General features: G+C 39.1%; 1 protein-coding gene across 1 annotated transcript in view; it reads left to right on the top strand.

Moving 5' to 3' along the window:
- Window positions 1-25,642, top strand: part of STK39 (serine/threonine kinase 39) — a 293,318-nt gene extending 267,676 nt beyond the window's left edge. Inside the window, exons 17-18 of the mRNA XM_004032736.5 lie at window positions 14,952-15,016; window positions 24,094-25,642. Of these exons, the coding sequence (XP_004032784.3) occupies window positions 14,952-15,016; window positions 24,094-24,168 (140 nt within the window). The 3' untranslated portion in view covers window positions 24,169-25,642. The remainder of the gene's footprint in view (window positions 1-14,951; window positions 15,017-24,093) is intronic.
- Window positions 25,643-26,206: the final 564 nt, after the last annotated feature.

The following is a 26,206-nucleotide window of genomic DNA, read 5'->3' as shown; positions in this document are numbered from 1 at the left end:
ATGATGCTGCTTGAGCTATGCCTGATGCCTCTATGTATGTTTTATTCATCTACTGGATGACCTGCAAGAATGCCTGATGGGCACTCTTGGAACGTTTTACCTCTCAGATTAAGAAACACCTGTGTTTCCCTAATAAAAACTTCTGTTTCTTTTTAGAAAGAGCCTTCTACCTAATTCAGCAAAACCATACTTGTATTTATGGGAACGTTTAAGACCTTTATTGTCAGAAAGTAGCCCTAAAAAGACTTCACCAAATATGCACATGAAAAGATGCTCTATTAGAGAAATGCAAAGTAAACTTATTACAGGATACCACAACAGAGTTATTAGAATGGCTTGAATTAAAGACTGACCATACTAAGTGTTAGCAAGTGTGTAAGTTCTAATGTACAGAACTCTCATACACTGCCGGTGGGAATGTAAAAATGGTACAATCACTCTGGAAAACATTTTGGCAGTTTTTAAAAAATTAAAAATACTTCTATCATGTGATCCAGCCATTCCACTCCTAGGTATCTACCCAAGCAAAAAGAAAATGTGTATGTATACAAAGATTTGTACATGAATATTAATAACAGCTTTTTTGTAACAGCAGAACTCAGAAATACCCAAGTATTCATCAAGAGGTGAATATGTAAACAAACTGGTATAGCATACAATGGAATACTACTTAGCAATAAAAAGGAATGAATTATCGATCATGTTCCATCATGGACCATGATCATATGTTTTATTGCTCAATAAAAAATAATCATGATCAATAATTTATTCCTTTTTATTGCTAAGTAAAATAATTATGATATGTGAGAGAAACTAGATAAAATGGGTATGTACTAGATGATTCTGCTTGTGTAGCATTTAGAAAACGTAAACTAATCTATAGTGACAGAAAACACATCAGTGGTTTCCTTGAGAAGGCAGCAGATCAGGAAGAGGAAGATGGGAGGAATTACAAAGGGACACAGGAAAACTGATGGACATATTCATTATCTTGATTGTGGTGATGGTTTCATGAGTGTGTACACATGTTCATACTCACACTTGAAAAACATGCAATTTGAGGTATGTTAGTTATACTTCAGTAAGGCTGTTAAGCAAACAAAAAGCCTCATCCCTAAGCTGCTTACATTAGTATACGAAAAGATGTTAGGAAGTGTTTAGGAAAGTAATTGTTAAGATTTCAAAGGACGTGGCCCCACTGATAATCCAGTAAATGCCATGAAACCACTTTTGCAAAAATTATTAGGAAATTATGACAGCGGAAGAGATCAGACCTGACTCCATCTTGCTTCTAACCTTTAAGCTGTCCTTGTTCATTCCTGGGAGTAGGCCATTAACCTTGGGATGGAATTTAGTTTATAGTTTAACTCTGAAAATTTTGTTTCAGAGTTAAAGCCCTCTCCCCTGCACCTCCCAAAAAACCACCTCTTGCCTGGGAAACAGTCTGCCTTTGTAGGATTAGCATATTAGCTACAAGATTAGAAATTATGGTTTAGGGGCCATGCAGCCTCTGTCTGCCAAGAGTCTGAACCACCCCAAATTGCTCCTGGGAATAACATCACTATTGTAAAACCTAAGATCGGTGCTTGAGATATTTTGCAGACCCTGCACTCAGTGCACCAGGTGGCATCACCCAGACTAGTAATCTGGCTCAATGAGTTTTGCGATCCCACCCAGGAACAGAAGACAGCAACCTCACTTCAACCCCCAATGATTCCATCTCCAAACCAACCAGTCAGCACTCCCCACTTCCCAAGCCCCTTCCTCAGAATTATCCTTAAAAACTGCAACCCCAAATGCTGTAGGAGACTGATTTGAGTAGAAATAAAACTCCAGTCTCCCACACAGCCAACTCTGTGAATTACCTTTTCTCCATTGCAATTCCCCTGGTCTTGATAAATTGGCTCTGTCTAGGCAGTGGCCAGGGTGAACCCACTGGGCAGTTACATCCATACACCCTCTCCCCAGAAATGTGCACACAAAGTTTTGCCCACAATTCAGAGGGTTCCAAGACTGAAAACCTCTGGTTAAGACACCTATAGAATTCTTAATCATTTTTAAAGAAACAAAGTACTTTTCAACAGCTGTGGCTGCCACTCAACAATCCCCTTTGTTTTTTGTTTTTTCTTTTCCGAAGCAAGTAAATTAATTCTTACCTTCAACTCAGATGAATTCTGGGTATTCCTGGTAAACATGACTTTATTTCAAGTTTAGCCATTTTTCATATAGCATTGTTATTTCTACTTTCTTCATCCTCATTCTGAAGAGAAATTAAACTATAAGCTTACCAGTACATCACCTCTGTAAGCTAAATGAGGATACAGTTTTATTGATTACACCACTTCATTGCTTTCAAAATGAGCAATAATCACATAATGATTATTGGACACTTCCCATAACATAATGATTATTGGACATTTCCCATTACCACACTTTCAGCTAGTTCATAAAACTGTACCTTAAACACATTAAAGGAAATTCAGGATCAAAATACCAATTTTATGGTAATATTTTAAAGGACAGATCCAGTATCAGCCAGTTTTGTTATGCCAAACCGAATCAGACATTTGCACTAGGACCAAATAATACTAATAAACTGGAATTTACCTGAACTGTAAGGAGAATGGCAGGTGTATTTCTATGTTTTCTTTATTTCTCATACATCCCTTCTATATGTAAATAATACTAATACTCAAGTCTGTTTGACATTTTAGTCTTAAAGTCTGCATATCCATAGTACCTGTAACATTCCTAGAATTGTAACCATCCCAGTGGGTTCTTCCTGCCCACTGCACAAATAAAGGCCACAGCATTGCAGTAAAAAAAAAAATAGTTTTATTGACATGAGACTGGCCACGCCACACAGGAGAAGGAGTTATTATGCAAACCAGTCTCTCTGAAGGCTTGTAGGCTAGGGGTTTTTCAAAGACAGTTTGGAGGAAGGGATGTGGGTGGGTAGAAATGGGTGCTTGCTGCTGATTGGTTGGGGCAGAGATAAAATCATAGGGGGTCAAAGTTGTCCTCTTGAGCTCACTTGCTTCTGAGTGGGGCCATAGGAGCAGAGGTTGGTGGGTCCAGGTGGAGCCATGGGTGTCAGACATGCAAAAAACCTGAAAATCTCAAAAGGCCAACCTACAGTAGTGATGTTATCTACAGGCATGGCTGGCAATCATTTATTTCTGCACCTTACCAGAATTCAGGCTCCTCTTCTCCCCCTAGCCTGGTGGTCTCTCATTAGTTTTACAAAGGTGGTTGAGCTTTTGAGAAGGCCTGTTATCATTTAAACTATTAATATAACCTAAGTTAGCTGGCCTAAGCCCAGAAAAAATTAAGGCAGCTTGAAAGCTAAAGGCAAGAGGAGGGGTTGACTAGATCAGATCTCCCTCTTAATAATTTTTGGAAAGGCAGTTTTAGAATTTTTTCTAACTACTGTTTTTTTCACTATCCAGAATTCTAATTCTAAGTGAAATCCCAGGAAAATTGCATGTAGTATACTCATTTCTTTTAATTGTTATTTGCACTTTTATAAATTTGATCATGAGAAATATCTTCTAAGGTGACTATACTGTGTCCTTCCCTATAGGCAGAGTCTTAGGGTTTCCGAGGAAAAATTTGGAGAGCCATAGATTTCTATGCAGATAGTTTTTTGAGGAGTTCTTTTAAGATCAGTATCTGTGAGGGAATAAAGGAAGCAGAATTTGGCAGATAGAGTAATTGTGTTTGAACTGCAGCAAATGCCTCCTTCAGCAAAGGGAGGAATGAAGCTGAGATGACCCTTAGCGTTGTCCTGCCTTGAGGCGATGGGGCCTTTTTCCTATCATGACCAGTCCTTTGAAGAGAGGGCATGACCTTGGCTAAGCCGGCTTTCTGTGGTCATGGAGAATTCCCAAAGAAGAACTAAACGATGGTTACCAGCCACCAATAATGCCAGGAGATGGCACTGCAAACTCCACCTCCCAGGTTCGCGGCATTCTCCTGCCTAAGCCTCCCAAGTAGCTGGGACCACAGGCACCCACCACCACGCCTGGCTAATTTTTTGTGTTTTAGTAGAGACGGGGTTTCACCATGTTAGCCAGGATGGTCTCGATCTCTTGACCTTGTGATCCGCCCACCTCGGCCTCCGAAAGTTCTAGGATTACAGGCGTGAGCCACCATGCCCGGCCTACAGTCCACCTTTTGCACTACTTGGATCCACCTGGGAATGGTTCTTCTGGATTGGTTGATCTCTTTTCCTGGGGGGGAAATTGTAAGAGGGAAGGTTAGTAATGTGAGTTATAGTCCTTACACCTGGTCTTGAGGCCTCTCTGATACTCCTCATCCCCATCATCTACCTTCTATTGTAGATTTCCTCTGCTAGTCTCAGTGGGTTATGTGGTTGGGGTGGCCTAGACTCTCATCCTTGAAAAAAACCGAATGAAAATGGTCAGTCTTTGAAATCATGTTCGCCTAGGATATGATACCAAATACTCAACTGAGGTGAACCAAGAGTAATTTATTTGCATTTTGTCTTTTCCATGATGAGTCATAAAATGCAGAACTTTTAATAACAAAAGCTTTAAAGACTCAGGAAGGACAAGGTGGCCATCATGGTTCTCCATGAGTCCATGCTTAATTAACATTAGACATATTAACTTTTGAATACCAGTTGTTTCTCCAAATTAGGTGCATAGCACTGATAACTGATGGGTTACCATAGGTAATTTGACTTAGACCATGGAGTTCATTCAAATTGTATATCTAAACAATTTCAATATCAGCTGATTTAGCATGAAAATCAATTTTTGTTCTACTTCAGTTAGCAATTTTATAACCCAGTCAGTCTTTTCATTAAAATTCCAGGAATTCTTACCCAGTTTGAATGATGTGATTCTAAAGTTATTAGAAACCTGTATTCAAGAGTGCTTTTAGGGTCCTTTCCATCCTTTTGTGAACCTCCTAAAAGACACTATACTCTAGCATTTTGCATGCTTGTGAAGTTTTCAGAAAATGCATGAGCATTAAGCACTTAACCGTGGAAATGACTTTAAATAGTTATAGTTAAAAGCACAATTGACAAATTTAGTTATTTCTGTGGTCTGCAATAACAACATAATAACCATAATTACGATTGATAGCATATACTCAGACATATTAGAATTTTAGAAATCCCATACAATTTTGGAACATATATTAATATCATTCACTAAAATATAACCTGAAGAAGATTAAACTTTTTTAAAATTTTTGACAATGCTTCCTATGTAACTAAACATGTTAAATAATTGCTTGCCTTTCTTTTAGATGCTTCAGGGGCCCTCTGTAGCATCTCAAAGTTAGAGGTCAGAAAAGACCATTTTGAAGCTGAAATTTGATTTTGGAAAGGCTATCAAATATATTAAAGGCTTAAAACACTTGGTATTATGAAATAGAATTTCAGGTTACCATAAGTCATTCATTTAGCCAAAATGATGACTCAAAAAATTTTTAAAGGCAAAAACTTTTACTTGTTGATAGAGGGAAGACTTAGCTTTTCAAACAGTCTGTCTCTTTGCCTTCTTTTTTTGTCAGTAGTTTATTCAAAAGGCAAACAAAAATATTTTATTATCTTTTAATATTACATGAAAATTTGTTTAAGAGAGAAAGCCAAATTTCATCCTTGCATTAGTGTACTATTAATGTCCACCCCAATTTTTAATAAAACCTTATAGACAAATCTTTCCAGTCTTAATCAGTTTAACCATAAGGTGAGATTCTCATAAACCTTTTATAACCCTTTACAAATTTTTGTTAAAGAGCATATTAGTACTTTAAGAAAATCCTGTTTGTGCTTTTATTTCAATGTTCAGTTTATGGAAAATACACCTTTAAATTTAGTCAATATATTCACACACAGAATTTTTTTACATGATTAATTTTTGCAGACCTTCCATAACTGTTCAAACCTTTAGCTTATTCTTACTTAATTTAAAACAATCCTTTAACCCTCTAAATTAGGCAAAAATTTGCATTCCTATGCCATCTTACAGTCTTTTACCACAAACGAATTTCATTCTCCTCACACACCTTGCATGTAAAACCATTTTTTCAGTAGTCTCAATCATATGTTATAATGGTAACTCAGCAACATTTACTTTTGATGCATAAATTTTCTTTCACAAATCTTTTCACGACTTACACAGACCATGTTTGGACTTCTTGACTTGTCCTGAACATCCCTGTTTTTAAACAGCCAATTATTTTACTTTAGGACAAGAATTTACTATACAAAATCCTTTCTGGTATAAAATCCATTTTCTTTATAACCTTCTTTGCATAGCTAGGGGGCATGGCTAATTCTGAATGTCCTCAGGCCTTATCTAGAATCTAATGCTCCAAAATAGGTAAACTGAACAATTTTCAAAAGCCTAAGAAGCAGTTTATGACCTTAAAGCATTTAGCAAACCTAATATCTGACCTGCCTAATTTAGTCCAAATGTCTTTATTTTACCAATAATCTTTAAAGCTGTTTTTATTTCCCAAAGATTACTAAAGTTACATGGACTAAGACATTACAGTTTTTACTTTTCTGACAAAATATTTAAGCACTTATTTTTCTGGAAGCCAATTAATTAGAGCTCTTTTATATAAACATTACACACATAACACATATAACTACACAGACAAATTTTTTATTTGTCAGTTTTTAATTTTTTAAATTGGATTACTGGCTTTAGGGTGGAGTCCTTGGAAGAACAGGGCCAGGAAAGCATGCAGTTTCTAGGGCCTAATAAGCAGGCAGAGCTGGAAGGCAAAACAGCTGCCCAAAAATTAAGGGTCTTATTTTTATACTAGATCTTGGATCCCAAAAAGACCAGAGCCTTCGATTTTGAGGGAGATTTATCCATATCTAATTCCTGGGGTTCCATGAGGAAAACAGATTTTTTTCCAAATGGGGTCTCTGGCACCTCCTGTTTTTCCCAAGGAGTCCCAGGCTGTTAAAGCTATAATATCTACTTTTTATTAAGCTGACTTTCAACTATAGCGCTTTTTTACAAAAAGTCCTTTTAAATCTTTTATTACCCAACCCTGGCTAGCCAAATGGCCAATATTTCTGTGTTCAGAAAAAGGAAAATTTAGGATGGTTCGTGGAGGGGAAGAGAATTAACAAATGGTAAAGGCCACACAGTTATCATACCAGAAAGAACTCATTCCTGAAGCCAGGAATTGAACCCTGAACCCGGGCCGCCATTGTGAAAAGAGAAAGCAAGGCCACATGGTTACAAGGTCAAGCTCCCAAGAACCTAACTGACCAGTTTGCTGGGCTGTCTTCATCAGCAGGCTTATGGGGTCCTAGGCACACGTTTTATCCTAAGATACCCCTCTTTATGGCAGAACAAAGCACAAAGACACACAAAACACACCAGATTTACTATAGCTCAAGATCAGCCTCAGAATTCTTTTCTTGTGGTAATTAAAACTTTACAAGAGAGATAAACTGTGACTTTTACCACTCATTAAACCAGTTTGCACAGAGAGAGGCCAGAGTCTGACTGGTAAGAAATTCTTACCCTTTTGCCATCATGCCAGGCTTCTGGGTTCCCTTTCCCTTAGCAGCCCTAGTGACCCTGCTTGCCACACTGTAGCCCTGGGGCCAAGCCACATCATAAAGGAAAATCATCTTTTTTTTGTTTGTTTCATCAACCACAGGCAAAAAGCCTCTCAATTTTGCAAGTTGCTGCCCAAGGCGTTGCATGGGGTAACCCAATTAACATTTTTTGTTCTGGCCAGAGTAAAATACATGAGACAAAACACAGACATCAGCCACTCAGCATTGAACTGGCAAGGCTCAAACTTGCCCCTGGTGGGGCCCTGTCATGTTTAATCCATTTTTAACTGAGAGAGACTTTACTGAGGGGAGGGCCTCTAACCCTATCCCTTCCTTTACTCAGGTAAAATGTACCTCATTACTTATCCAAAGTCAGCCAGTTGGTGCTGCAGTCTTTTTCCTTTGTATTGGGATAGTAACTAAGCTGAAAGATTAGCAGATTTAATTTTTCATTTTTAAATGCACTTCCATGCATTGCTGTTTATTCAGAGCATTCCACAGTAAGTTACCTTTAGTAAGCCATTTCTGTAAGACTCCACTGCTTTCTGTACCTAATGTATAAGCATGAAGGAACTCAGTTTTTCAGAAATTAAGGATCTCATTTTTACCTAAAATATTGGCTTTTCTCTTGGGTTCCCTTGATTAACTTAGCAAATAATTTTTTTCCTACCTACGTGCAGAAGAAAAATGAAACAAAGGGGTAGAACACAAAAATCCCCACAAAATTTTAAAAGCCAAATTTAACACCCCTACAATATTATCATTTGCTACCAGTTTCTTTCTGACCTAGTCAGATGTAAGAGGCCTCTAACTGGATCCAGGCCAGTTAGTTACCAGATTAAATCCATTCCTAGACCCAGTCCAGTTTGTGTCATGACTTCCAAACCCAGTTTGGATCAGATATTTGCTCAAAGAAACTCAGAGAACTCAAAACACAAATCCACTGGACCTCCAAAATCTGAGAGAGAACTTACCCACGATCTCCAGCCGCTCCGAGAGATTAGTGGATACAAGTGGGTCCTGCAGTTACCTTGCATGTTCACTCAGTGCTCCTGGGGGTCATTAGAAGCTCTTCTTCAGATCCCACTTCTGACACCATCTGTCAAAAGAAAAATTTCAGCCAAATTAAATTTAAAGGACTTTAATTGAGCAATGAATGATTCGCAAATTGGGCAGCTCCTAGAATCACAGCAGATTTAGAGAGACTCCAGGGGTGCCTTATGGTCAGACAAATTTATGGACAAAAAAAATAAAGTAACATACAGAAATCAGAAGTGATGTACAGAAACAACTGGATTGGCTACAGCTCAGCATTTGCCTTATTTGAACACAGTTTGAACACTCAGCAGTGTATGACTGGTTGAAGTATGGCTGCTGAGATTGAGCTTGTTACAGGCGCATACTCCTAAGTTAGGTTTTCAATCTTGTCTGCTTATTAAGTTAGGTTGCAGTTCATCCACAAGGACTCAAATGTAGAAGTACGGAGTCTTTCTCAGGCCGTATTTACTTTGCTTTAACAGGGCAAACGAATAGGATTATTGCTTAGGAGACAAACGTTTGTAGAAACTTTCCAAAACAGGAATAATTCTTCTTTCAGAGAGTCTCAATTTGGGGTTCTTAGTGTCTTAGAATCCTCTAAATTGTATGCAAACTTTTGTGAGCTTGTGCCTGGGGAGAGGGCCTTGAGAATATTTACCAAATACAGTGTACTAAACATTGTGCTGGGCACTGATATCACAAAGATTCATTTTTCCATATATTCATGTATTCAACACAGATTGATATCCGTCTGTGTCAGGCACTGGGAGCATAGTAGTGAACAAAACAGTTCCTGTATTCATTGGAGCTCATTTTCTGGGTATGTGGAGTTGGTAAAGGGCCACATCCAGAAATAATGTATAAATATATAGCATATCAGGTGGTGATAAGTGCTATGAGAAAGAAAAATTCTGGGTAACGAGAGAGTGAGGGGATGGTGGGGGTGTTAATAGGGTAGCCAGGGACATTTGAGCAGAAACTGAAAGAAAGGGAGGGAGGCAGTCATGGAGTCGTGGAGGAAGAACATTTCTGGGAGAGGGAATGGCAGGTACAGAGGTTCTGGGCGAGCCCCTGCCCTGAATGCTCCAGGGTCAGCATGGAGGCTGTGTGGCTGGAGCAGGAGCAGCAAGGGAGAGAGTGGTGAGGGATAAGAGGAGAGAAGGAGCAGGAGGCCTGATCAGATGGGTTTGGTAGACCATTGTAGAGACCATGGCTTTACTCTGAGATGGAAGGCCAACAGAGGGTTTTGAATAGATAAGTAACATGGTCTGCCTACATGTTAGAAGCCTCCCCTGCCCTCTGGGTGAAGTCTAGGCCATTGAGGGATCAGGGTGGAAGCAGTGAGACCACAGGCTACTGGACGAGTCTAGTGGCAAGTTGGTGGTAGCCTCAGTTGGGGAGCAGCAGCGGAGGTGGTGAGAAGTCATTCGTTTCTGCATATGTGGATATATTTCAAAGATGAATGTTTTACAGAGATGAATAAGATTTTTTCTGGGTTTTCAGAGTTTGAATCTAGTGGGGAAATCAGATATGTGACAGATTATTTCAGTACACAATGATAAGAGTAGGGGTAGAGAGCTGGAGGAGAATGGAGTTATGGAACCTTTCCTGGGAGGATTCAGGGTAGGAAATGGCAAAAGATAAGCTGGAGTGGTTGGCTGAGGCCAGACCGTGGAGGGTCTCATTGACCATGTTAAAAATTTGGACTTTATCCCGAAGTTGATGGGAACAGTTAAACAGCATTGCTCAAGGAGGTAACACACTCCAATTCTCAATCTAGGTTATCCAGTAACTCTGGTGAGTATTAGAAAGAGGGCTCGGAGGAGGTAAGACCAAAGGCAAGGTAAACCAGATAAGATATTGCAGTTGTCCAGGGCAGAGAGGAATAATTTATTAACCACTTGCTATACATCAAGCATTATTCTAAGCACTTTATGTGTGTTAATTAATCCTCAAAACAAACCCTATCAGTGAGGCACCATTAATATCTTCATTTCACCAATGACCAATGCATGGCCTTGTGCAGAAAGAGGAGGCTAAGTGAACTTCGTTCAGGAAGGTCACACAGCTGTGAGCAGGAGGAGGATTTGAACCCCGGCACTCTGGCTCAGGAATTCAGGTTCTTATACACTGTGCTACAGTGCATCCCATGAAGATAAGAGCCTGGAGATTTAGGGAAAATAATGGGGTGAATCTTTTATTTTGTCCCAAACTGAGTTAGTAAGTTTTCTGTATGCGTGGCTGGATTTCAAAGAAACCTAATTAAAATAAAATTTTAATTTTATATTAGTGTTCTAGCAGTATCCATAAGAAGCCTACCCTCGTACCATCTCCTTTTCTCCTTACTTAGAGCTTGGATTGTCTCTTTCTTTGCAATCTCATGCTGCCTTTCTGCATCAATCTATTCAGGGTGTCTCTTTGGATAAAACAATATTTTGAAGTCATCACTTTGTCAGGTAACCCAAGACCATGCTTTTGTCTAATGTTAGAAATTTCTTACTATTGGAAGTAGTACATTAGACTTCGTGTTCATTGGTTCTCTTTTCCCCATAGCTTGTGTTTGGAAAAAGCTAGAATTAAGTGAATTAACTCACTGTTACCAGAACATGGGGTTGTTGTGAAATAAGCTGGTATCTCAGGAAAAAGTGTATCTTTTGACTGATTACTCAGAATATAGACGTAGACTGTAAATAGTCATATTTACAGTCAAAATGTGAATAATTTCTCAAATAACTTAAAACAGAACTAGTATTTAACCCAGCAATCCCATGACTTGGTGTGTATCCAAAAGAAAATAAATTGCTCTACCAAAAAGACACACACATAGTATGTGCATCACAGCACTATTCACAATAGCAAAGATATCGAATCAACCCAGGTGCCTGTCAACAGTGGATTGGGTAAAGAAAATGTGGTACATATACAGCACGGAAAACCACACAGCCATGAAACAGAACAAAATCTTGACATTTGCAGTGACATGGATGCAGCTGGAGGCCGTTATCCTAAGTGAATTAACACAGGGACAGAAAACCAAATACCGCATGTTCTCACTTGTGAGAGCTAAACATTGAGTACACATGGATACAAAGAAGGGAACAGACACCAGGGCCTACTTGAGGGGGGAAGAAGAGAGGGAGGCAAGCGTTGAAAAAGTATTGAGTACTATGCTCAGTACTTGGGTAACAGGATCAGTCATACCCCAAACCTCAGCATCACACAATACACCTAGGTAATAAGCCCGCATATGAACCCCTGAATCTGAAATAAAAGTTGAAATTATATTTTAAAAAATGTAGAGAATTTGAATAGTGCAAGGAATGTATACAGAAAATAGTGTCTGGAGAATGCCTGACTTAGTTTGCCAAGAAAGTGTCAGCTCTGCTGCCTTGCCTCCAGTGGATTACCCCTAGGATGATCTTATTTCCTTTTCTGTTTAGATTCAGGGAAGTACTGAGCATCAGCGTCTTTTCCGTGTGGCTGTTAATGATATTGTTACAGTTTCATAAAGAACAATACTTATCATACCTTAGGCCAAATGTTCTCAAAAACAAAAAAAAAGTAAATAGAAACTTCCAGCCCTGACAGGTATTCAAGCCTAAAGTATGATACAGAGAAACAAAAAAATAGAAAAAAAATTAATTGTTCACATAAAGATACCCTGTAGGGACAGGCGGGTGGGAGGAGTGTTGGTAAAGCCCTAGTGACAGGGCTTGAGGGCCACAGTCCCTGGGGGCCTCAGTGCATATTATTGGTGTCCCTGTTTGCCCAAATGACAGAGAGAGTGTGGGCTGGGAAGGGAGGGACTAGTTCAAAGAAGATAGCACAATGTCTGCTGCAGAAACCAAGGGGCATGAGTTTTATTTGGGAAAACCAAGAGGGATTTGAAATGAGTCAGTGGCTACTGAGCAAGCAGGGTTCAGAAGTCCCACATTTTCCAGAAACTCGAGTGTCTTACAACACGAAGGTCAGTGTTCTCAGCACAGGCTCAGGCAGCTCTAAAGCAACAGCCAGCCCTACCCAGCCCTTCCTTCTCAGCTCACGTTCCAGGTAAGGAGCGTTTTTATTTTTGAAATCCAGGTGCACAGTCAGGAGATGGGAGGAAACAGTGACACCCATCTTTTTAATGAGCATTGCTACTGGAAAAGAAATTAGCATCACCCTGAATTTTATGTGATGTCAGTTAAATGAAGGTGTTTTATAGCACTTTACAACAAATTAGAATCAACCAAATTGAAAATAAGCCTAGCAGCTGGGATAAGTAATCAGGTAAGTGGCCAGTTTTGCTATTTTTACTTTGAGCTGAAGACAGAATTTGAATTTTTAATGTCCCAGAGGTGTGAGATTCACAACTGGGGAGTGTGGATTCTGGGATGATTGTTTAAGATGCAGGCAGCTCCATCTTGCCCTTCGGTCTCCAAGTTGCTTGACACATTCCCTGGAAATTGGCCCTTGTATATATACATGTACACCAGAGAGAGGGTTGTGAATTAGTGTAGGCTAGAGCTCTGCTTTTTTGACTGAACATTAGAGAGCAGACTGGAAATAGATGACCCAGAACAAGGCAGTAAATCATCTACATTAACCGAGAAACTAATGAAAGGACTGAAATTTATACGAAGAATTTATGGCCACTCATGAAATCAGCCCAAATCAGAGGAACTATTAGAACACTTTGATGTTTTAAGAAAATGGGTACTGTGTTCATTTGCTGTAATTTGCATGTAGTCAGAATGCCCTGACATGATAAATACTGGCTTTGGTGGACAGGATTTTACAGCAGAGCTTTGCACTCCGTGAGCCAATGTTTCTTGCATAAATGACTTGATGATTTTAGTGTCTAAAATATGTTCAGAAAACTGTTGAAAGGCCACAGGAAGCTTTGCGATGATAACTATTCTGGAATTGGTGCCCTGGGGTGTACCTGATATGTGTGTGCTTGCTTATGTGGGCAAAAGAAAGAGGAGAGAAAGAGGAGGCAGATGGGAGGAGTGTTGGTAAAAATGAAACTGCAGATCACTCAGAATGGAAGTATTAAAAGGGCAACAAATGAAGATAAAATGATGCTTGCAATTATGGTTTATAAAGAGAAATAGGCCATATTGAGTACATAATTTTTCTTTTTTCTCCTCTGCAGCTGATGGATTAAATGAAATAAACTAATCTGCAGAAAATCCATGTATCTAGGTTGTTGTCAGTCGACCTTAGAGAAAATTAAAACTTGCACAGATTTCTTACTACTTTCTACTTAAAATTTTTCTACTTGAAACACTTTTCTCAAAATACTTGTATGTGTACTATTTTATCTTAAAATGTTTTATCTTAAAAAATTCAGGTAACTTCAATACCTAACTACTGAAGCAGCAGATAATTTTACTCATAAAAAAATAAAAATGACAAACACGACATTCTCCCATAATTTCTTCAGCAGTAACTTCTCCTTCCCTAAGCAATAGCCCTTATTTGACTTTCAGGACTTTATACTTCAGGTGTGGCCATGGAAAAAGTAAGTTTTAAGTTTCCATCATCATTAGCTTTTGATAATTCTGTTCATTAGCAGTACCCTGAGCCAGAGGAGTAAGCAGAAAAAACTGACTTCTCTACTGGGGTATCAGATAGATCATTACACCGTGGAGAACAAGGACAGATCTCCAATGAATCCAGCTAATACTGAAAACATATCTGCAGCACTGAGCTCCAAACTGACAGCCTCTACTCTAGTGCTTGACCCTGTTCGGCAAACTTGGGTATTATTCAAGGTGGCACTTCCCTGGTTTGACAGATCATTGTGCTCTGAAAGCCTTAAAACATGCGCTTGAGTTGTAGAGGTTATCCACTGTATTTTGTTGCCTTGATAAAAATGGGTTCAGAGAATTGAGTGAATTTATAGGACAGGGGTTCAGATGTGATGACCTTCTATTTCCAGAGAAAGGCTTTGTTGTTTTTTTTTTTTTCTCCCCACTACCTCTCCTCTTTGTTTTGTACTGCCCTCTCCTGGCTAATAAATTTCTTAGTAATGAATATTTAGAGAAGCCAAGTGGCGGAAACACTGGGGGCTGCTATCATTTCTACTTTCCGTTAGAAATTTCAGATTTTATTATATGAAATGCAGAGTTGACATACAGTGATTAATTCAGATGTGCATAGATACAAGATTGCTGAAATGATATCAATTGTTGTAGAAAATATCTGTATGAGAGTAATTTGGTCATTTATATGGACTTTGCAATGTTTATGAAAAATGATTTTGCAGTTTATTGCATCATTAGTCAAATTTTCTGAGTCATTGATGTGAAAATCCACTGTTATTGGAAATAATTTGGAAACTTTCTATGTTTATATTTTACAGTGGCTGCTAATTTACAGAAGATTGTAGATGATCCCAAAGCTTTAAAAACATTGACATTTAAGTTGGTAAGTGGAAAGTTATGGAAAGAAGGAGGTAATATTTTGCCATGCTGTGCCAGCAGGGAATAATAATCTAGTTTAATAACCTACTCTGTAATTTTGCTGTTGTTGTTTTCTTTTAGAATCAATTTTTGCATTTGGAAGCATTTGACTCTGCAACATTAGGGAACATTTTCTGATTGTGACTGGAAATTTCCTCTTCTATGAGCGTAGCTTTTTCTTTTATCATCACACCTTTGACTAAGAGTGGCCATATAAGAATCTTGAAGCCTAGATCATTTTGCTTGCAGTTTGTATTGCAACTTGACCATAAAGACAAAATTACACTGAATTCAAAGCAACACTCTTAATAAAGCTTTCCTAAGACAAAAGCCAAGTGGTTCTAACTTTTAAAAATAGAGGCTGATTGTTGTAGAAATGGTTTAGGTAATTGGAAGCAATTGTAGAACAACTCACCAAAGGCTGGCGAACAAAGACACAACAATTTACTTCCACATTTCAAATCACAGTAACAGATTTTTGTAGAAAGGAGATATTTCAACAGTTATTCTGCACTAGTAGATTGTAAACTTAAGTACTAGGTGGCCACAGAGATACAGAGTGCTGGACATTCTGGGGTCACTGTGAGACCAAGATGGTGGTGGTCAGAAATGGAGAGAAGTCCAGATAGTCAAAAGTGACCGTTTTCCAAAAAATTTTAGCAAACAGTACATTAAGGTACATTTTAAAAATCATAAGTTAATTTTATCAAAGGCTGGTCAGAATCCCAGAAGCAATTTTAGATCTAGACGACCAACACTTTCCTGTGCACAACATATATTGATGATCTTTTTTATATTTGTGAAATTAAATGGAAAATGTGGGTGACCAAAAATGCTAAATGATTAGTTACAGTAAATGTGAGCCTGGTGCTAATTAACTTCCTGGGTCTTACTTCCCATCTAATTTTAGATAGCTAGGCTGTGTGATAAAAGAAAAATACAAAGATTTTCACAGAAAAGATATATCTGAAGGAATTCTTTTTGCTTTGATAAGAAACATTTTATTCAGATGTAGAGTGCTAGGTTAACAAATAGGAAAATCCCTCTTCTGGTTTGGGATGACACTGTCACCTCTTAATGTGTTTTTTTTTTTTTTTTAATGTGAGAGTATATTGATGAGAAAATGGCAGCCTGTGTCAGCATTTCAAGCCAATATATGTCCCTTTATTCATTTTTTTAATACCACCTCCAGAACATTTTCCTGATTTGTAATATGCAAACAGAGATAAGAGTCTGAAACTCTCATGCTGGACTTTTCTCCTTTTATTATGAAAGAGGAACAGTAACCCTGGCCCTTTCCTACTACCGAAGATTTTGTGAAAACAGCCGCTGTACAATCTCTAGGTAAACCATAGGAATAATGTAAAACTCTCCCTCATCTCCTAATCAGCTTATATGTTTCTTAAATTCTCTCTGGATTCTGTCCTCTTCCCTGCATCTCCGTTTCCTGCACCCAAGCAGGATTCTCTCATCTTCACAAACTAATCTTCCTGCCACCAATTTGTCAGCTTTTGGCTCTGTTTACCACCCTGTGCCTGTAGCCAGAGTAATCCTCCTACAATCCCAAAATGTAGTAGACACAGTGTCTCCACTGCCCTATTGTAAACCGCACACCCAGGACAGGCTAATGAAGCCTGGTCTGCACCCACTCCTCCAGCTCTCCTGCTTTACCATTATCTCTGGTAGCAGGCCCATTTCACATCTCGGGAACCTCGGGCTCGCTGGGGTTGATTTGCCCAGGATCACACAGTGATCACACAGATCCTGAGTCTGGAGGCTGCAGACTCACCCCTGGTCTAGCCTCAAAGCCCATGCTCTCAACAGCCATTCATTCTTGGAGGCAGACCCCTGCAGCCTTAGGGTTGTACAGTTTTCTGTCATTTTGTAGATTCCTCATTTTGGATGACTGGGTACATTTACATTGGCTGGGACTGAATCTACATTGGCTGAGACTGAATCTCCTTTGTACCTTCAGCAGATTGAGTAATAGTGGCCTGTCAGGCACAGGAGAGTTTTGGAAACAAGTCCATGTTTTCCTTCCCATTACAGCTTGAAAATGTAGTAGTGTGGTGTTCACAGTAAATGGAAATTGATGGCTTATTCTCCCCAAAGATAAAGATGGTTAACGAAAACCACACTCAGGAGGGACCTTATTTCTGTCACTTAACTTTCTGTCCAGCCCTTGTTAGGCCCCAGGAGGGTTTCTTTGTTGCTATCAGCTGCCAGCTGGTTTGAGATCCACTTGACAGAGCTAATTTGAACTGGTTTTTGGCCTGATCTTGTGTAGGACACTAACATCCCGATAAACTGCAGAGATTCAAATGTATTTACCTTCATTCATCAACTTGGTTATTTTATTCAGGAATAAAAGATCAAAGTATTTCAGCAGGGTTTTTCCTCGTAAGCTGCTGCTGTGCATGGTCCCTTTATCTCTCAGCTGTTTATCATTATTTTAATCTCAGTGCCTTTCATTACTTTTTAAAGGAAAACGTCAGGGGCCTGAAAATTGTCTAAAGAATGGCAGTGTCATGATACTGTGGTTCTTTATCTCCCTGCACAGTGGTTTCACTCAGGGGAGCACTGGGACACTTTAAAAAATTAATGCCTAAGGCCGCAGGGGTCTGCCTCCAGGAATGAATGGTTGTTGAGAGCATGGGCTTTGAGTCTAGACCAGGGGTGAGTCTGCAGCCTCCACTGTGTGATCCTGGGCAAATTAACCCCAGACAGCCTGGGGTTCCCAAGATGTGAAATGGGTCCTGTTGTAGGACCTAATGTCTGGTCTTACAACAGATATTCTGATTTAACTGCTCTTGGTGCAGCCTGGGCTTTGGGAATGTTAAAAGGACTTCATGGTGGTTCCAGTGTTCAGCAAACCCTGAGAAGCATTCCACGGGGAAGATAATAAGTAAGATTTCCATTGTTGGTATGGCCAGGGGCTGGGAGATCAGATTCTTCTCTTCACTTTTAACAAAGTGGTTCAGGCATAGAGGGCATTTCAGCTCAACTATTATGTGCTTTGAGTTTGATGTATTAGTAGTGTTTTATTGTTGTAAGCCTTGAGACAGGTCTTTATTTTTAAGCCATTTTTGAATGGACTACTTGGCAGTTTTGTAAGTAGGTGAATCTTCCTGCTTTCAATGTGGAATTTTTGAAATTGCATTAGAAAAACATGAAATAAGATACACTTAATTTGCCCTTGAAGATAGAATACAAATTTTGAGAACATGTAATTAACATCTAATTGGTACACATTAACATGAGCATGATAGACTTTAGTTACTGAAGTTTAATAGCATTATATGTATTGCAGATAGAAATTTCATAAGCATTTTCACAGTGACTAAACGGACTTATTTTTAGAGGTTCTTAGCTTCTGCATAATTGGAGGCTGTATGACTAAGGCAACATTTTGCCAAGTGCAGGTAAAGTCAAGCCTGAAATGGGGTAAAAACTACCTAAGCGTTTTAACTTTCTCCTCCTACTGAAGGGGTAGAAAAGTGAGACAAAGATCTTCAAGGAAACTTCCAGTTCCAGAAGGTCCACGTCTCTGTGCCTCCTACTCCCAGCCTAAAAGAGTGGCTGTCCACATGTGGCCCCCAGACCGACAGTGTCAGCTTCCCTTGGGAACTGGATTACAGTGTAAATTCTGGGACCCCATCTCAGGACTAAGGAATGAGAATGTCTTGCGGGGTGGGACACAGGCATCCGTTTTAACAAGCCCTCCAGGTGATTCTGATGCAGGCTGAAGTTTGAGAACCAATGCTTTAAAGGAAACTTGTAGTTTCACACTGGGAAGCACTGGGATAGACGAGTAGTTCTCAGACTCTATGGGTGGGGCGGGGGCACCTCACACTCTCCTAGTGATTCCAAAGTGCACCCGCATTTGGGGTGGAGGCATTCCTTTTCAGTGACGCCAGGTAACCATAACTTCAGCTCCTCCATGGGGTGCAGGCCACACCTGCTGTCATGGCAGGAGGGGTGAGGAGATGGGGTGTTCAGGAATCAGAATACACCCTGAGTAAGAGCGTGCATGATGTCATACACTGTCACATTAGGTCCCTGATAATGTATACATTTTCCTTTGGTAGGGGAGGCAAACTGTTATCTCTGCCTTCTTAGGGGTTTTTGGCTGGGCCTGGAAGTAAACTGACATAAAACAGATTAACAGGAGAAAAGCATACATCTTTATTTAACCTAAGTTTTACATGACATGAGAGGCCTCATAAAGAAATGAAGACCCAAAGAAGCTGTTAGAATTTAGCACATATATTGAGTTGGATGAAGCAATAAATGATGAAAGGGGGCAAGGCAGTGGGGGGCTGGGACGAGGTTTCATTGTGGAGAAGTGACTAGGAACACGAGGATGAGTTTAACAAGGTTTGTTTGTGTAGATGTCTGTCAGGGGCTTCAGCTCCCCGTCTGTGGTGATCAGAATAGCTTTCTTCTTCCAGGTGCAGGGAGGAAACCTTCCACATGGGAGTTTTAACTCCTGCTTTTAGGAAAGTCAGAGGGCCCTTCCTGCATCTGCTGCTGTTGTTTTTTAAAGTGTCTTTAACGCAAAACCATGAAATAGAAGAGTGGCATATTTTGGGGTAGCATGTTCTGAACTTCTCCATCACTTTGAAATTGAGGCTCACAAAGCGTGGGCCTCAAACTTCTGAGTTTCCCTGAGACCCTTCTAGGGGATCCTGGATGTCAAAACTCTTTGTGACTTGCCTTTTCCACTGTGTTGACGTTGGTGTAAAGCCACGGTGGGTAAAACTGGTAATGTCGGCACACATGCAGCAACATCAGACTGCACTAATAGTCACTGTGTTCCTCAGAACCAGGCACTGTCACTCAGTGTAAAAAAGCAAAGCCAATTTCACTTGAGAATTTTCCTAACAAGGCAGGAAACATTATTGACTTTATTGAATTTCAGATACAGGACACATCTTTTGAGTGTTCAGTGTGATGAAGTGGGAATCCCTCCTTCATTATACGGGTGTACATTGATAGTCTTCAGGAAGAGCACTTGTGAGATTGTTTGGTTTGAGCTTACCTACATGTTTTTTCTTTCTTCATGAAACATCATTTTTACTTGAAAGAATAGCTGACAAACTGTGGTTTTTCAGACTCGGATATTTGGCAGACATTTTTTTCAGAATGAAGAAAGTAAGACTGACACTTAAAAAAAAAAAACAAAAAACTGATGGCCGGGCGCGGTGGCTCATGCCGGTAATCCCAGCACTTTGGGAGGCTGAGGCATGTGGATCACGAGGTCAGGAGATCGAGACCATCCTGGCTAACATGGTGAAACTTCATCTCTACTAAAAATACAAAAAAAAAAAAATTACCTGGGCGTGGTGGCAGGCACCTGTAGTCCCAGCTCCTTGAGAGGCTGAGGCAAGAGAATCGCTTGAACCCAGGAGGCGGAGGTTGCAGTGAGCCGAGATCACACCACTGCACTCCAGCCTGGGTGACAGAGTGAGACTCTGTCTCAAAAAATATAAATAAATAAATAAATAAATAAATAAATCTGACAATATTTGTTGTTGATAATAAATTCAAGCTTTCAAGCAAAAATAGGATTTTGGAAAACTTGTATCGCTACTGTAAGCTTGACAGTAACCCAGTACTTAAAGACTTTTCTGATGAGATTGGTGATGGGTGATATTAATGGGTATGATTTGTTGACATTGTATAATGAATTGTTCATATTGTATAATGAAACATGTCAACATTTAGAAGATCTGCATAAGTCAGTGATGCTTAAAGTCATGCATGGGTAAAAGATCCACTCAAAGTGCAAGGTAGACCAATAGATTTTAAGGTAACAGGGTATGAAAACTTCAATACTGTGGGTTCAGAGTGTACATTGCAACTAACGTTAAAGAAATTGCCACTTGGAAAGTTCTAGTGCAGTAATAAATGATATCCACAACTATTTGGAAAAGCTATCAAAATACTCTTCCCTCTTTCATATATATTTGTATGAGGCTGGATTTTTTTTTCATGTACTTCAAGGAAAACAGCATAAAACAGTAGATTGAATACAGAAGTAGGTATGAGAATCCAGCTGTCTTTTATTAAGCAAGACATTAAAGAGGAAATGTAAAAGTCAGGCCACTCTTTGAGTTTTCTTGCAGTGGGTAGGGGAACTATGGTTATTTTCCATAAAGATTTTATTTATGTTTGTATGTAATGAGTTTATTATTGTTAAGTTCAATGAATTAGTAAAGGAATATTTTTAAAATGTTTTAGTTTTAATTTAAGATAGTATAATTAACTTATGTAAACCTATTTTATGTTTTTAAATGTACTGTTTATATTATTACTTCAATATCTTGACATAATTTCAAATAATATGTTTAAAATACTTTTTAAATCTCTCAGCTTTAATTTCTAAGACAGTCAGTCTAACGAATATACATAAGCAGACACTTTTCGGAGTCCTCAGTAATTCTTGAAGAGTATCAAGAGATCCTGAGACCCCAAAGTTTGAACATTGCTGTTTTGAAGGGTCATTGGTTCCTTTCTCTGAATTTCAGAGTCATTTGCATATCACCCTCATTTGTGCTTTGCAGGCTGAGAGAGCCCTGGACTCAGCAGTGAGAGCCCAGGTAGCAGAGGAAGGAGGGCTGAGCACCTTGAAGCAAACACAGCCAAAGGTCCTGGCCATGAGACAGACATTTCAGTGTAGCTATGGGAGGCACTGAGGACCCAGGGTGGGTAGGGACTTTGTGAAGACTCCTTCTGTGATGTTCTCACCGTAACCACTGGTTTATCACCTACTCTAGTAAGTTCTCATTTCCATTACTCTTCACAAGAAAGGATTTAATATTCTCATTTCTAGTCAGTTCAACCACTATTGGATGTTGTAGTTTTATTCTAGTCATTTTAACCTCCTGATATTCACATTGCCAAATTTCTGATGAAGATTTGAAGTACATTGGTGTACTTCACATTTGGCAATCTGACCTTTTTGTCGCCACCAGCAGCCATAGTTTGTCTTTGGATGTTTGTCAGTTGGCTGTTAATTACACAGGTTGTCTGCCATTATTCAGTGGGTTGAGTAAATGATGTTAACAAGAGCTACACATGAGAGAAGGGATGATTTAGGAAGGTAGATAAAGAAACAGTGATAACACAAGGAGAAAATGGATAGGGAAGGTGAATATTACAGTGTCAGTGTGACACCACCAGAAATATCTCAGCCAAAATGCCCTCTATGCCTGTACTACTTTGTTGAAAGTGATAAGGAGAAGAGCATTTCAGACCTCATCGCCCCTGTCAACACAAACAATGACAATTTTACTTCACTGAACATCTTTATCTGTCAGATGAAACCAGAGATATCACTGGATAGGTACAAAGTAAATTCCTTTCTTTAAATACTGATTAATATTTTTATCCTTTAGGCTAGTGACTTTTTTACATAAGCATAACTACTTACATAGGATGTTATTTTAAAGATAATCATTTGAAAATATTCAAGGTACAAACATTATAGTTAGCTGCTTATTTAATAGAAAATGCTAGAGTTGATGCTGGTTTTCTGTACTGTTTTTTTGAACAGTTCAAAAAACAGTACACTATGAACAGTACAGTTCAAAAAACAGTACAGCACATATTCTAAATGTATACAAGCAGTGCTAAGCAGCTTAATTGTGGTGATTGGAAAGGGCACTTTTCCATGGGAAACTAATTGTTGTGACAATAATTTAGCAGGAATTAGGCTCTGAAAAGGGTTGTATGATCCTTTGGTAATTAATTGCCCATTCCCAGTCATTCATCATACTTTTTTCTCCCCTCCTTGTTGTTCTTATGTAATGTCCAATTCTGATTTATGTACTATAGGATGAGAGGCAGCTTAGAATGGTGGATCTGAGGGGGGCGGGGGGGAGAGAGAGAGAGAGAGTGAGTGTGTGTGTGTGTGTGTGTGTGTGTGTCTGTCTGTCTGTCTAAAAGCAAGCAAGGGGGAGAGGTCACAAGAAAAATGAAATAACTTATTAATTAGGACCAGTGAGAGGTTTGAAGGGGAATGGCTTCTTTTTTTTTTTTTTTTTTTGAGGTGGAGTCTCTCTCTGTCGCCAGGCTGGAGTGCAGTGGCACGATCTCGGCTCACTGCAACCTCTGCCTCCCTGGTTCAAGTGATTCCCCTGCCTCAGCCCTCAGCCTCCCGAGTAGCTGGCACTACAGGTGTGTGCCACCAAGCCTGGCTAATTTTTTGTATTTTAGTAGAGACGGGGTTTCACCATGTTGGCCAGGATGGTCTCGATCTCCTGATCTCATAATCCACCTGCCTCGGCCCCCCAAAGTGCTGGGATTACAGGCGTGAGCCGCCACGCCTGGCCAGGGCAATGGCTTTCTTCCAGTTCTTTCTGATTCTGAAGTAAGAAAAATAAAGTATTTGACACACCATAATTTTCGCCAATTTTAGGCAATTAATATGTCTGAAAATATTATAAACAAAATTCTTTTATAGAAAAGAATTGTTATAATACCTTTCCCTGTAAAACTTATTCACTGGTATTTATATAGCAGTTCTTTCTAATGAGCGCATCGCAGTACTTGGTGATGACTTTTTCCTGGCAAGTTTCATAGAAGAAATGAGTTTGGTAAAAACTAAATTACTCCTGAGTGACCTGTTAGATCTCTTCTGCTTATTTTCATGTTGTTTTCAGAATGATTACTAAGGTGATTTAGTTAGAAAGTATATTTAAAATAATTTTATTTAGTTTTTGAAAAATTTGTTTGTGGTTTCTTAGCAGTGGTGTTTCACTGACTGTTCCAAAGCTTCCAGCCTGGGCATGGTATTTTAATGGATAACAAATCCCTTCCCACCTCTGTTCTGTACTTCATAGCATGATGGCCACAGTGCTGACAGCACTTAGCTTCCAGTAGTCATTCAAGAGAGTGGCTGGCGTCTCTCTTCTGGAAGAAATGGGACACATGGTCCCATACCAACTGTGCCTTTGCTTAGATCTGCCATCATAGGAACAAGACTTTAACAACCAGCAGCAGCAAACCAGCATTGAGGCTTTCTTTTTCCCTTTTCAGGCTTCTGGCTGTGATGGGTCGGAGATTCCTGATGAAGTGAAGCTGATTGGGTTTGCTCAGTTGAGTGTCAGCTGATGTATGTCCCTTGATGTCACCCTGATCTGTCATGTCTCACCCCCACCCCTACTCCCTTCAACCCTCCCTCTTTCTGCCCATTTCCTCCCAGCCCCTCACTCCCATTTCCTAGCAAAATCAGAAGATTGTGAAGAGGCCGGCTTCAACAAAATGGGATAAAAAAATAATTTTTTAAAACTTACAACCCTCCGAGTTCTGCTTTATTCTCTAGCAATCCACAGTACAAGAACAAGCAAATGCCACAGCTGCACGACTGTTGCTAATTTTTCCAAAAGCTATTTAATATTCTTAGCAATCAAATTGGATATCCCTTAAGTGAAAAGAATCTGAAATACACTCAGGTGGTCTTATTTATTGGCAACAAAAGGAATTTTCTATCCAGAAGCCTATTTCTCCTTTCATTGTTGTTATTTCTGTTATAATACTTTAATTGTACATCTGACAATACTGCCTCTTTTATGTTGTATTTAGAAATTAATATACTTATAAAATTAAGATTTATTAGCCAAACTTGAATTCTAGTTTTAAAACTGACTGTGAATTTTATTTTTCATATATTTATGCATTACACACCTTAGCTATAAGAAAAAAAGGGTTTTGATTATATGCTTCTTGCAGTTAATCTCGTTATTTAAACAAAAAGTTTTGGGTCTATCTTTGGAGTATTTGTAACTTCTAAATTTTGAAATGACTGAATTAGGAATTTGGATGCTTATTCTTTTAGTCTGTTTGCCTAAAAACCAATTTACAATCTGACTGTCTCTTGGGAGAGGGAGGTGCCTTGCAAACTTTCACATTAAGAATGTGCCTGAGGCTGCTTTACTCTGGAATAGTCTCAGATCTAAAATTTCCTCTATGTAAGGTGGCATATGTTAAGTTTTGCTTCATTGGACCGTTTAGAATGCTATGTAAAATGTTGCCATTCTGTTAGATTGCTAACTATATACCCATCTCTGATTTGGCTCTCCTTAAGTGATAGGATTTGTTATTCTAAAGGTGATAAACTTGACAATATCAGAATCTGAGTTTTACTTGAAATTTTGCAGAATACCCAGGTGGAGTGAAAATTGGAAGGGTTTTGTGCAATGACTAAAAGGTAAAACGCTGTTAAGGTTCAAGAATAAATACTTTCAACCCAAGTAGCCCTCTGCTTGACTGTATATTATGGAACTAGTAAACCTTAGGATTTTGAAAATTGGAGTCTAATCTTTCAGGGAGGTGGGCTCCCAGGATGGTACCATTGCTCTTTCCTAGCTAACCCTAGATATGGCAGCTCTTTAATGTACTTTAAAAAGCAAATATATATTACTAAGGAAAAAAAGTTATTTATAATTGCCTTGTCATAATTGTTAAGGTGTTCTAGAGCCATTTGCATACAATTTAATGTAATTTCATTCCATTCTATTGTTTACACAACGATTACTCGAAGATGACTGCAAAGGTAAAAGGAAAATAAAAGTGTATTGCACAACGAGATTGTTTTGCATTGTTTCTTTCCTCCTTTAGATATCATCTGCATTACTGCAATGGCATTTAGCACTTTCATAAAATGCCCAGTAAGAGTTAACTAGTGAAAGTGCCCTAGAGGCAGAGTGAGGAGGCATCATGCATCCAGTACAGAGAACTGGGTTTGACAAGTAACTTGAATTAGCATGAGGAGAGAATGAAAGGCAAACATTTCTACTCCATATAGACAGATGTTCTTCAAATTAAAACCCCTATAGGGCTATAGGGGACAAGAGAGAATAATTCCTTCCAACCACTTCATTCATTTTAATGCTGTTAGTCCCTGAGGCTCAGAGTGGTTGAATGACTTGTCCAAGGCCCTTTACAGGACTACTTGCAGAGCTAAACTCCCAGGATCCTCATTTCCTGACATTCAGAGCATGTTCTTTACACTCTTCTGTACAACTTGTGGGTGAAAAGACAAGACCCTTATCTTCTACTAAGAGGATAAAATGTACATGAATAACTGGAGGACTTTGCAACATGGAGACTAATCAAAAATCTTTCAGAGGGGTGGACTCCCAGGATGGTG

This window comes from Gorilla gorilla, chromosome 11 (genome assembly GCF_029281585.2).
Source record: "Gorilla gorilla gorilla isolate KB3781 chromosome 11, NHGRI_mGorGor1-v2.1_pri, whole genome shotgun sequence".
In the NCBI taxonomy this organism is placed as follows: domain Eukaryota; kingdom Metazoa; phylum Chordata; class Mammalia; order Primates; family Hominidae; genus Gorilla; species Gorilla gorilla.
This window is presented reverse-complemented; position numbering and strand designations above follow the sequence as displayed.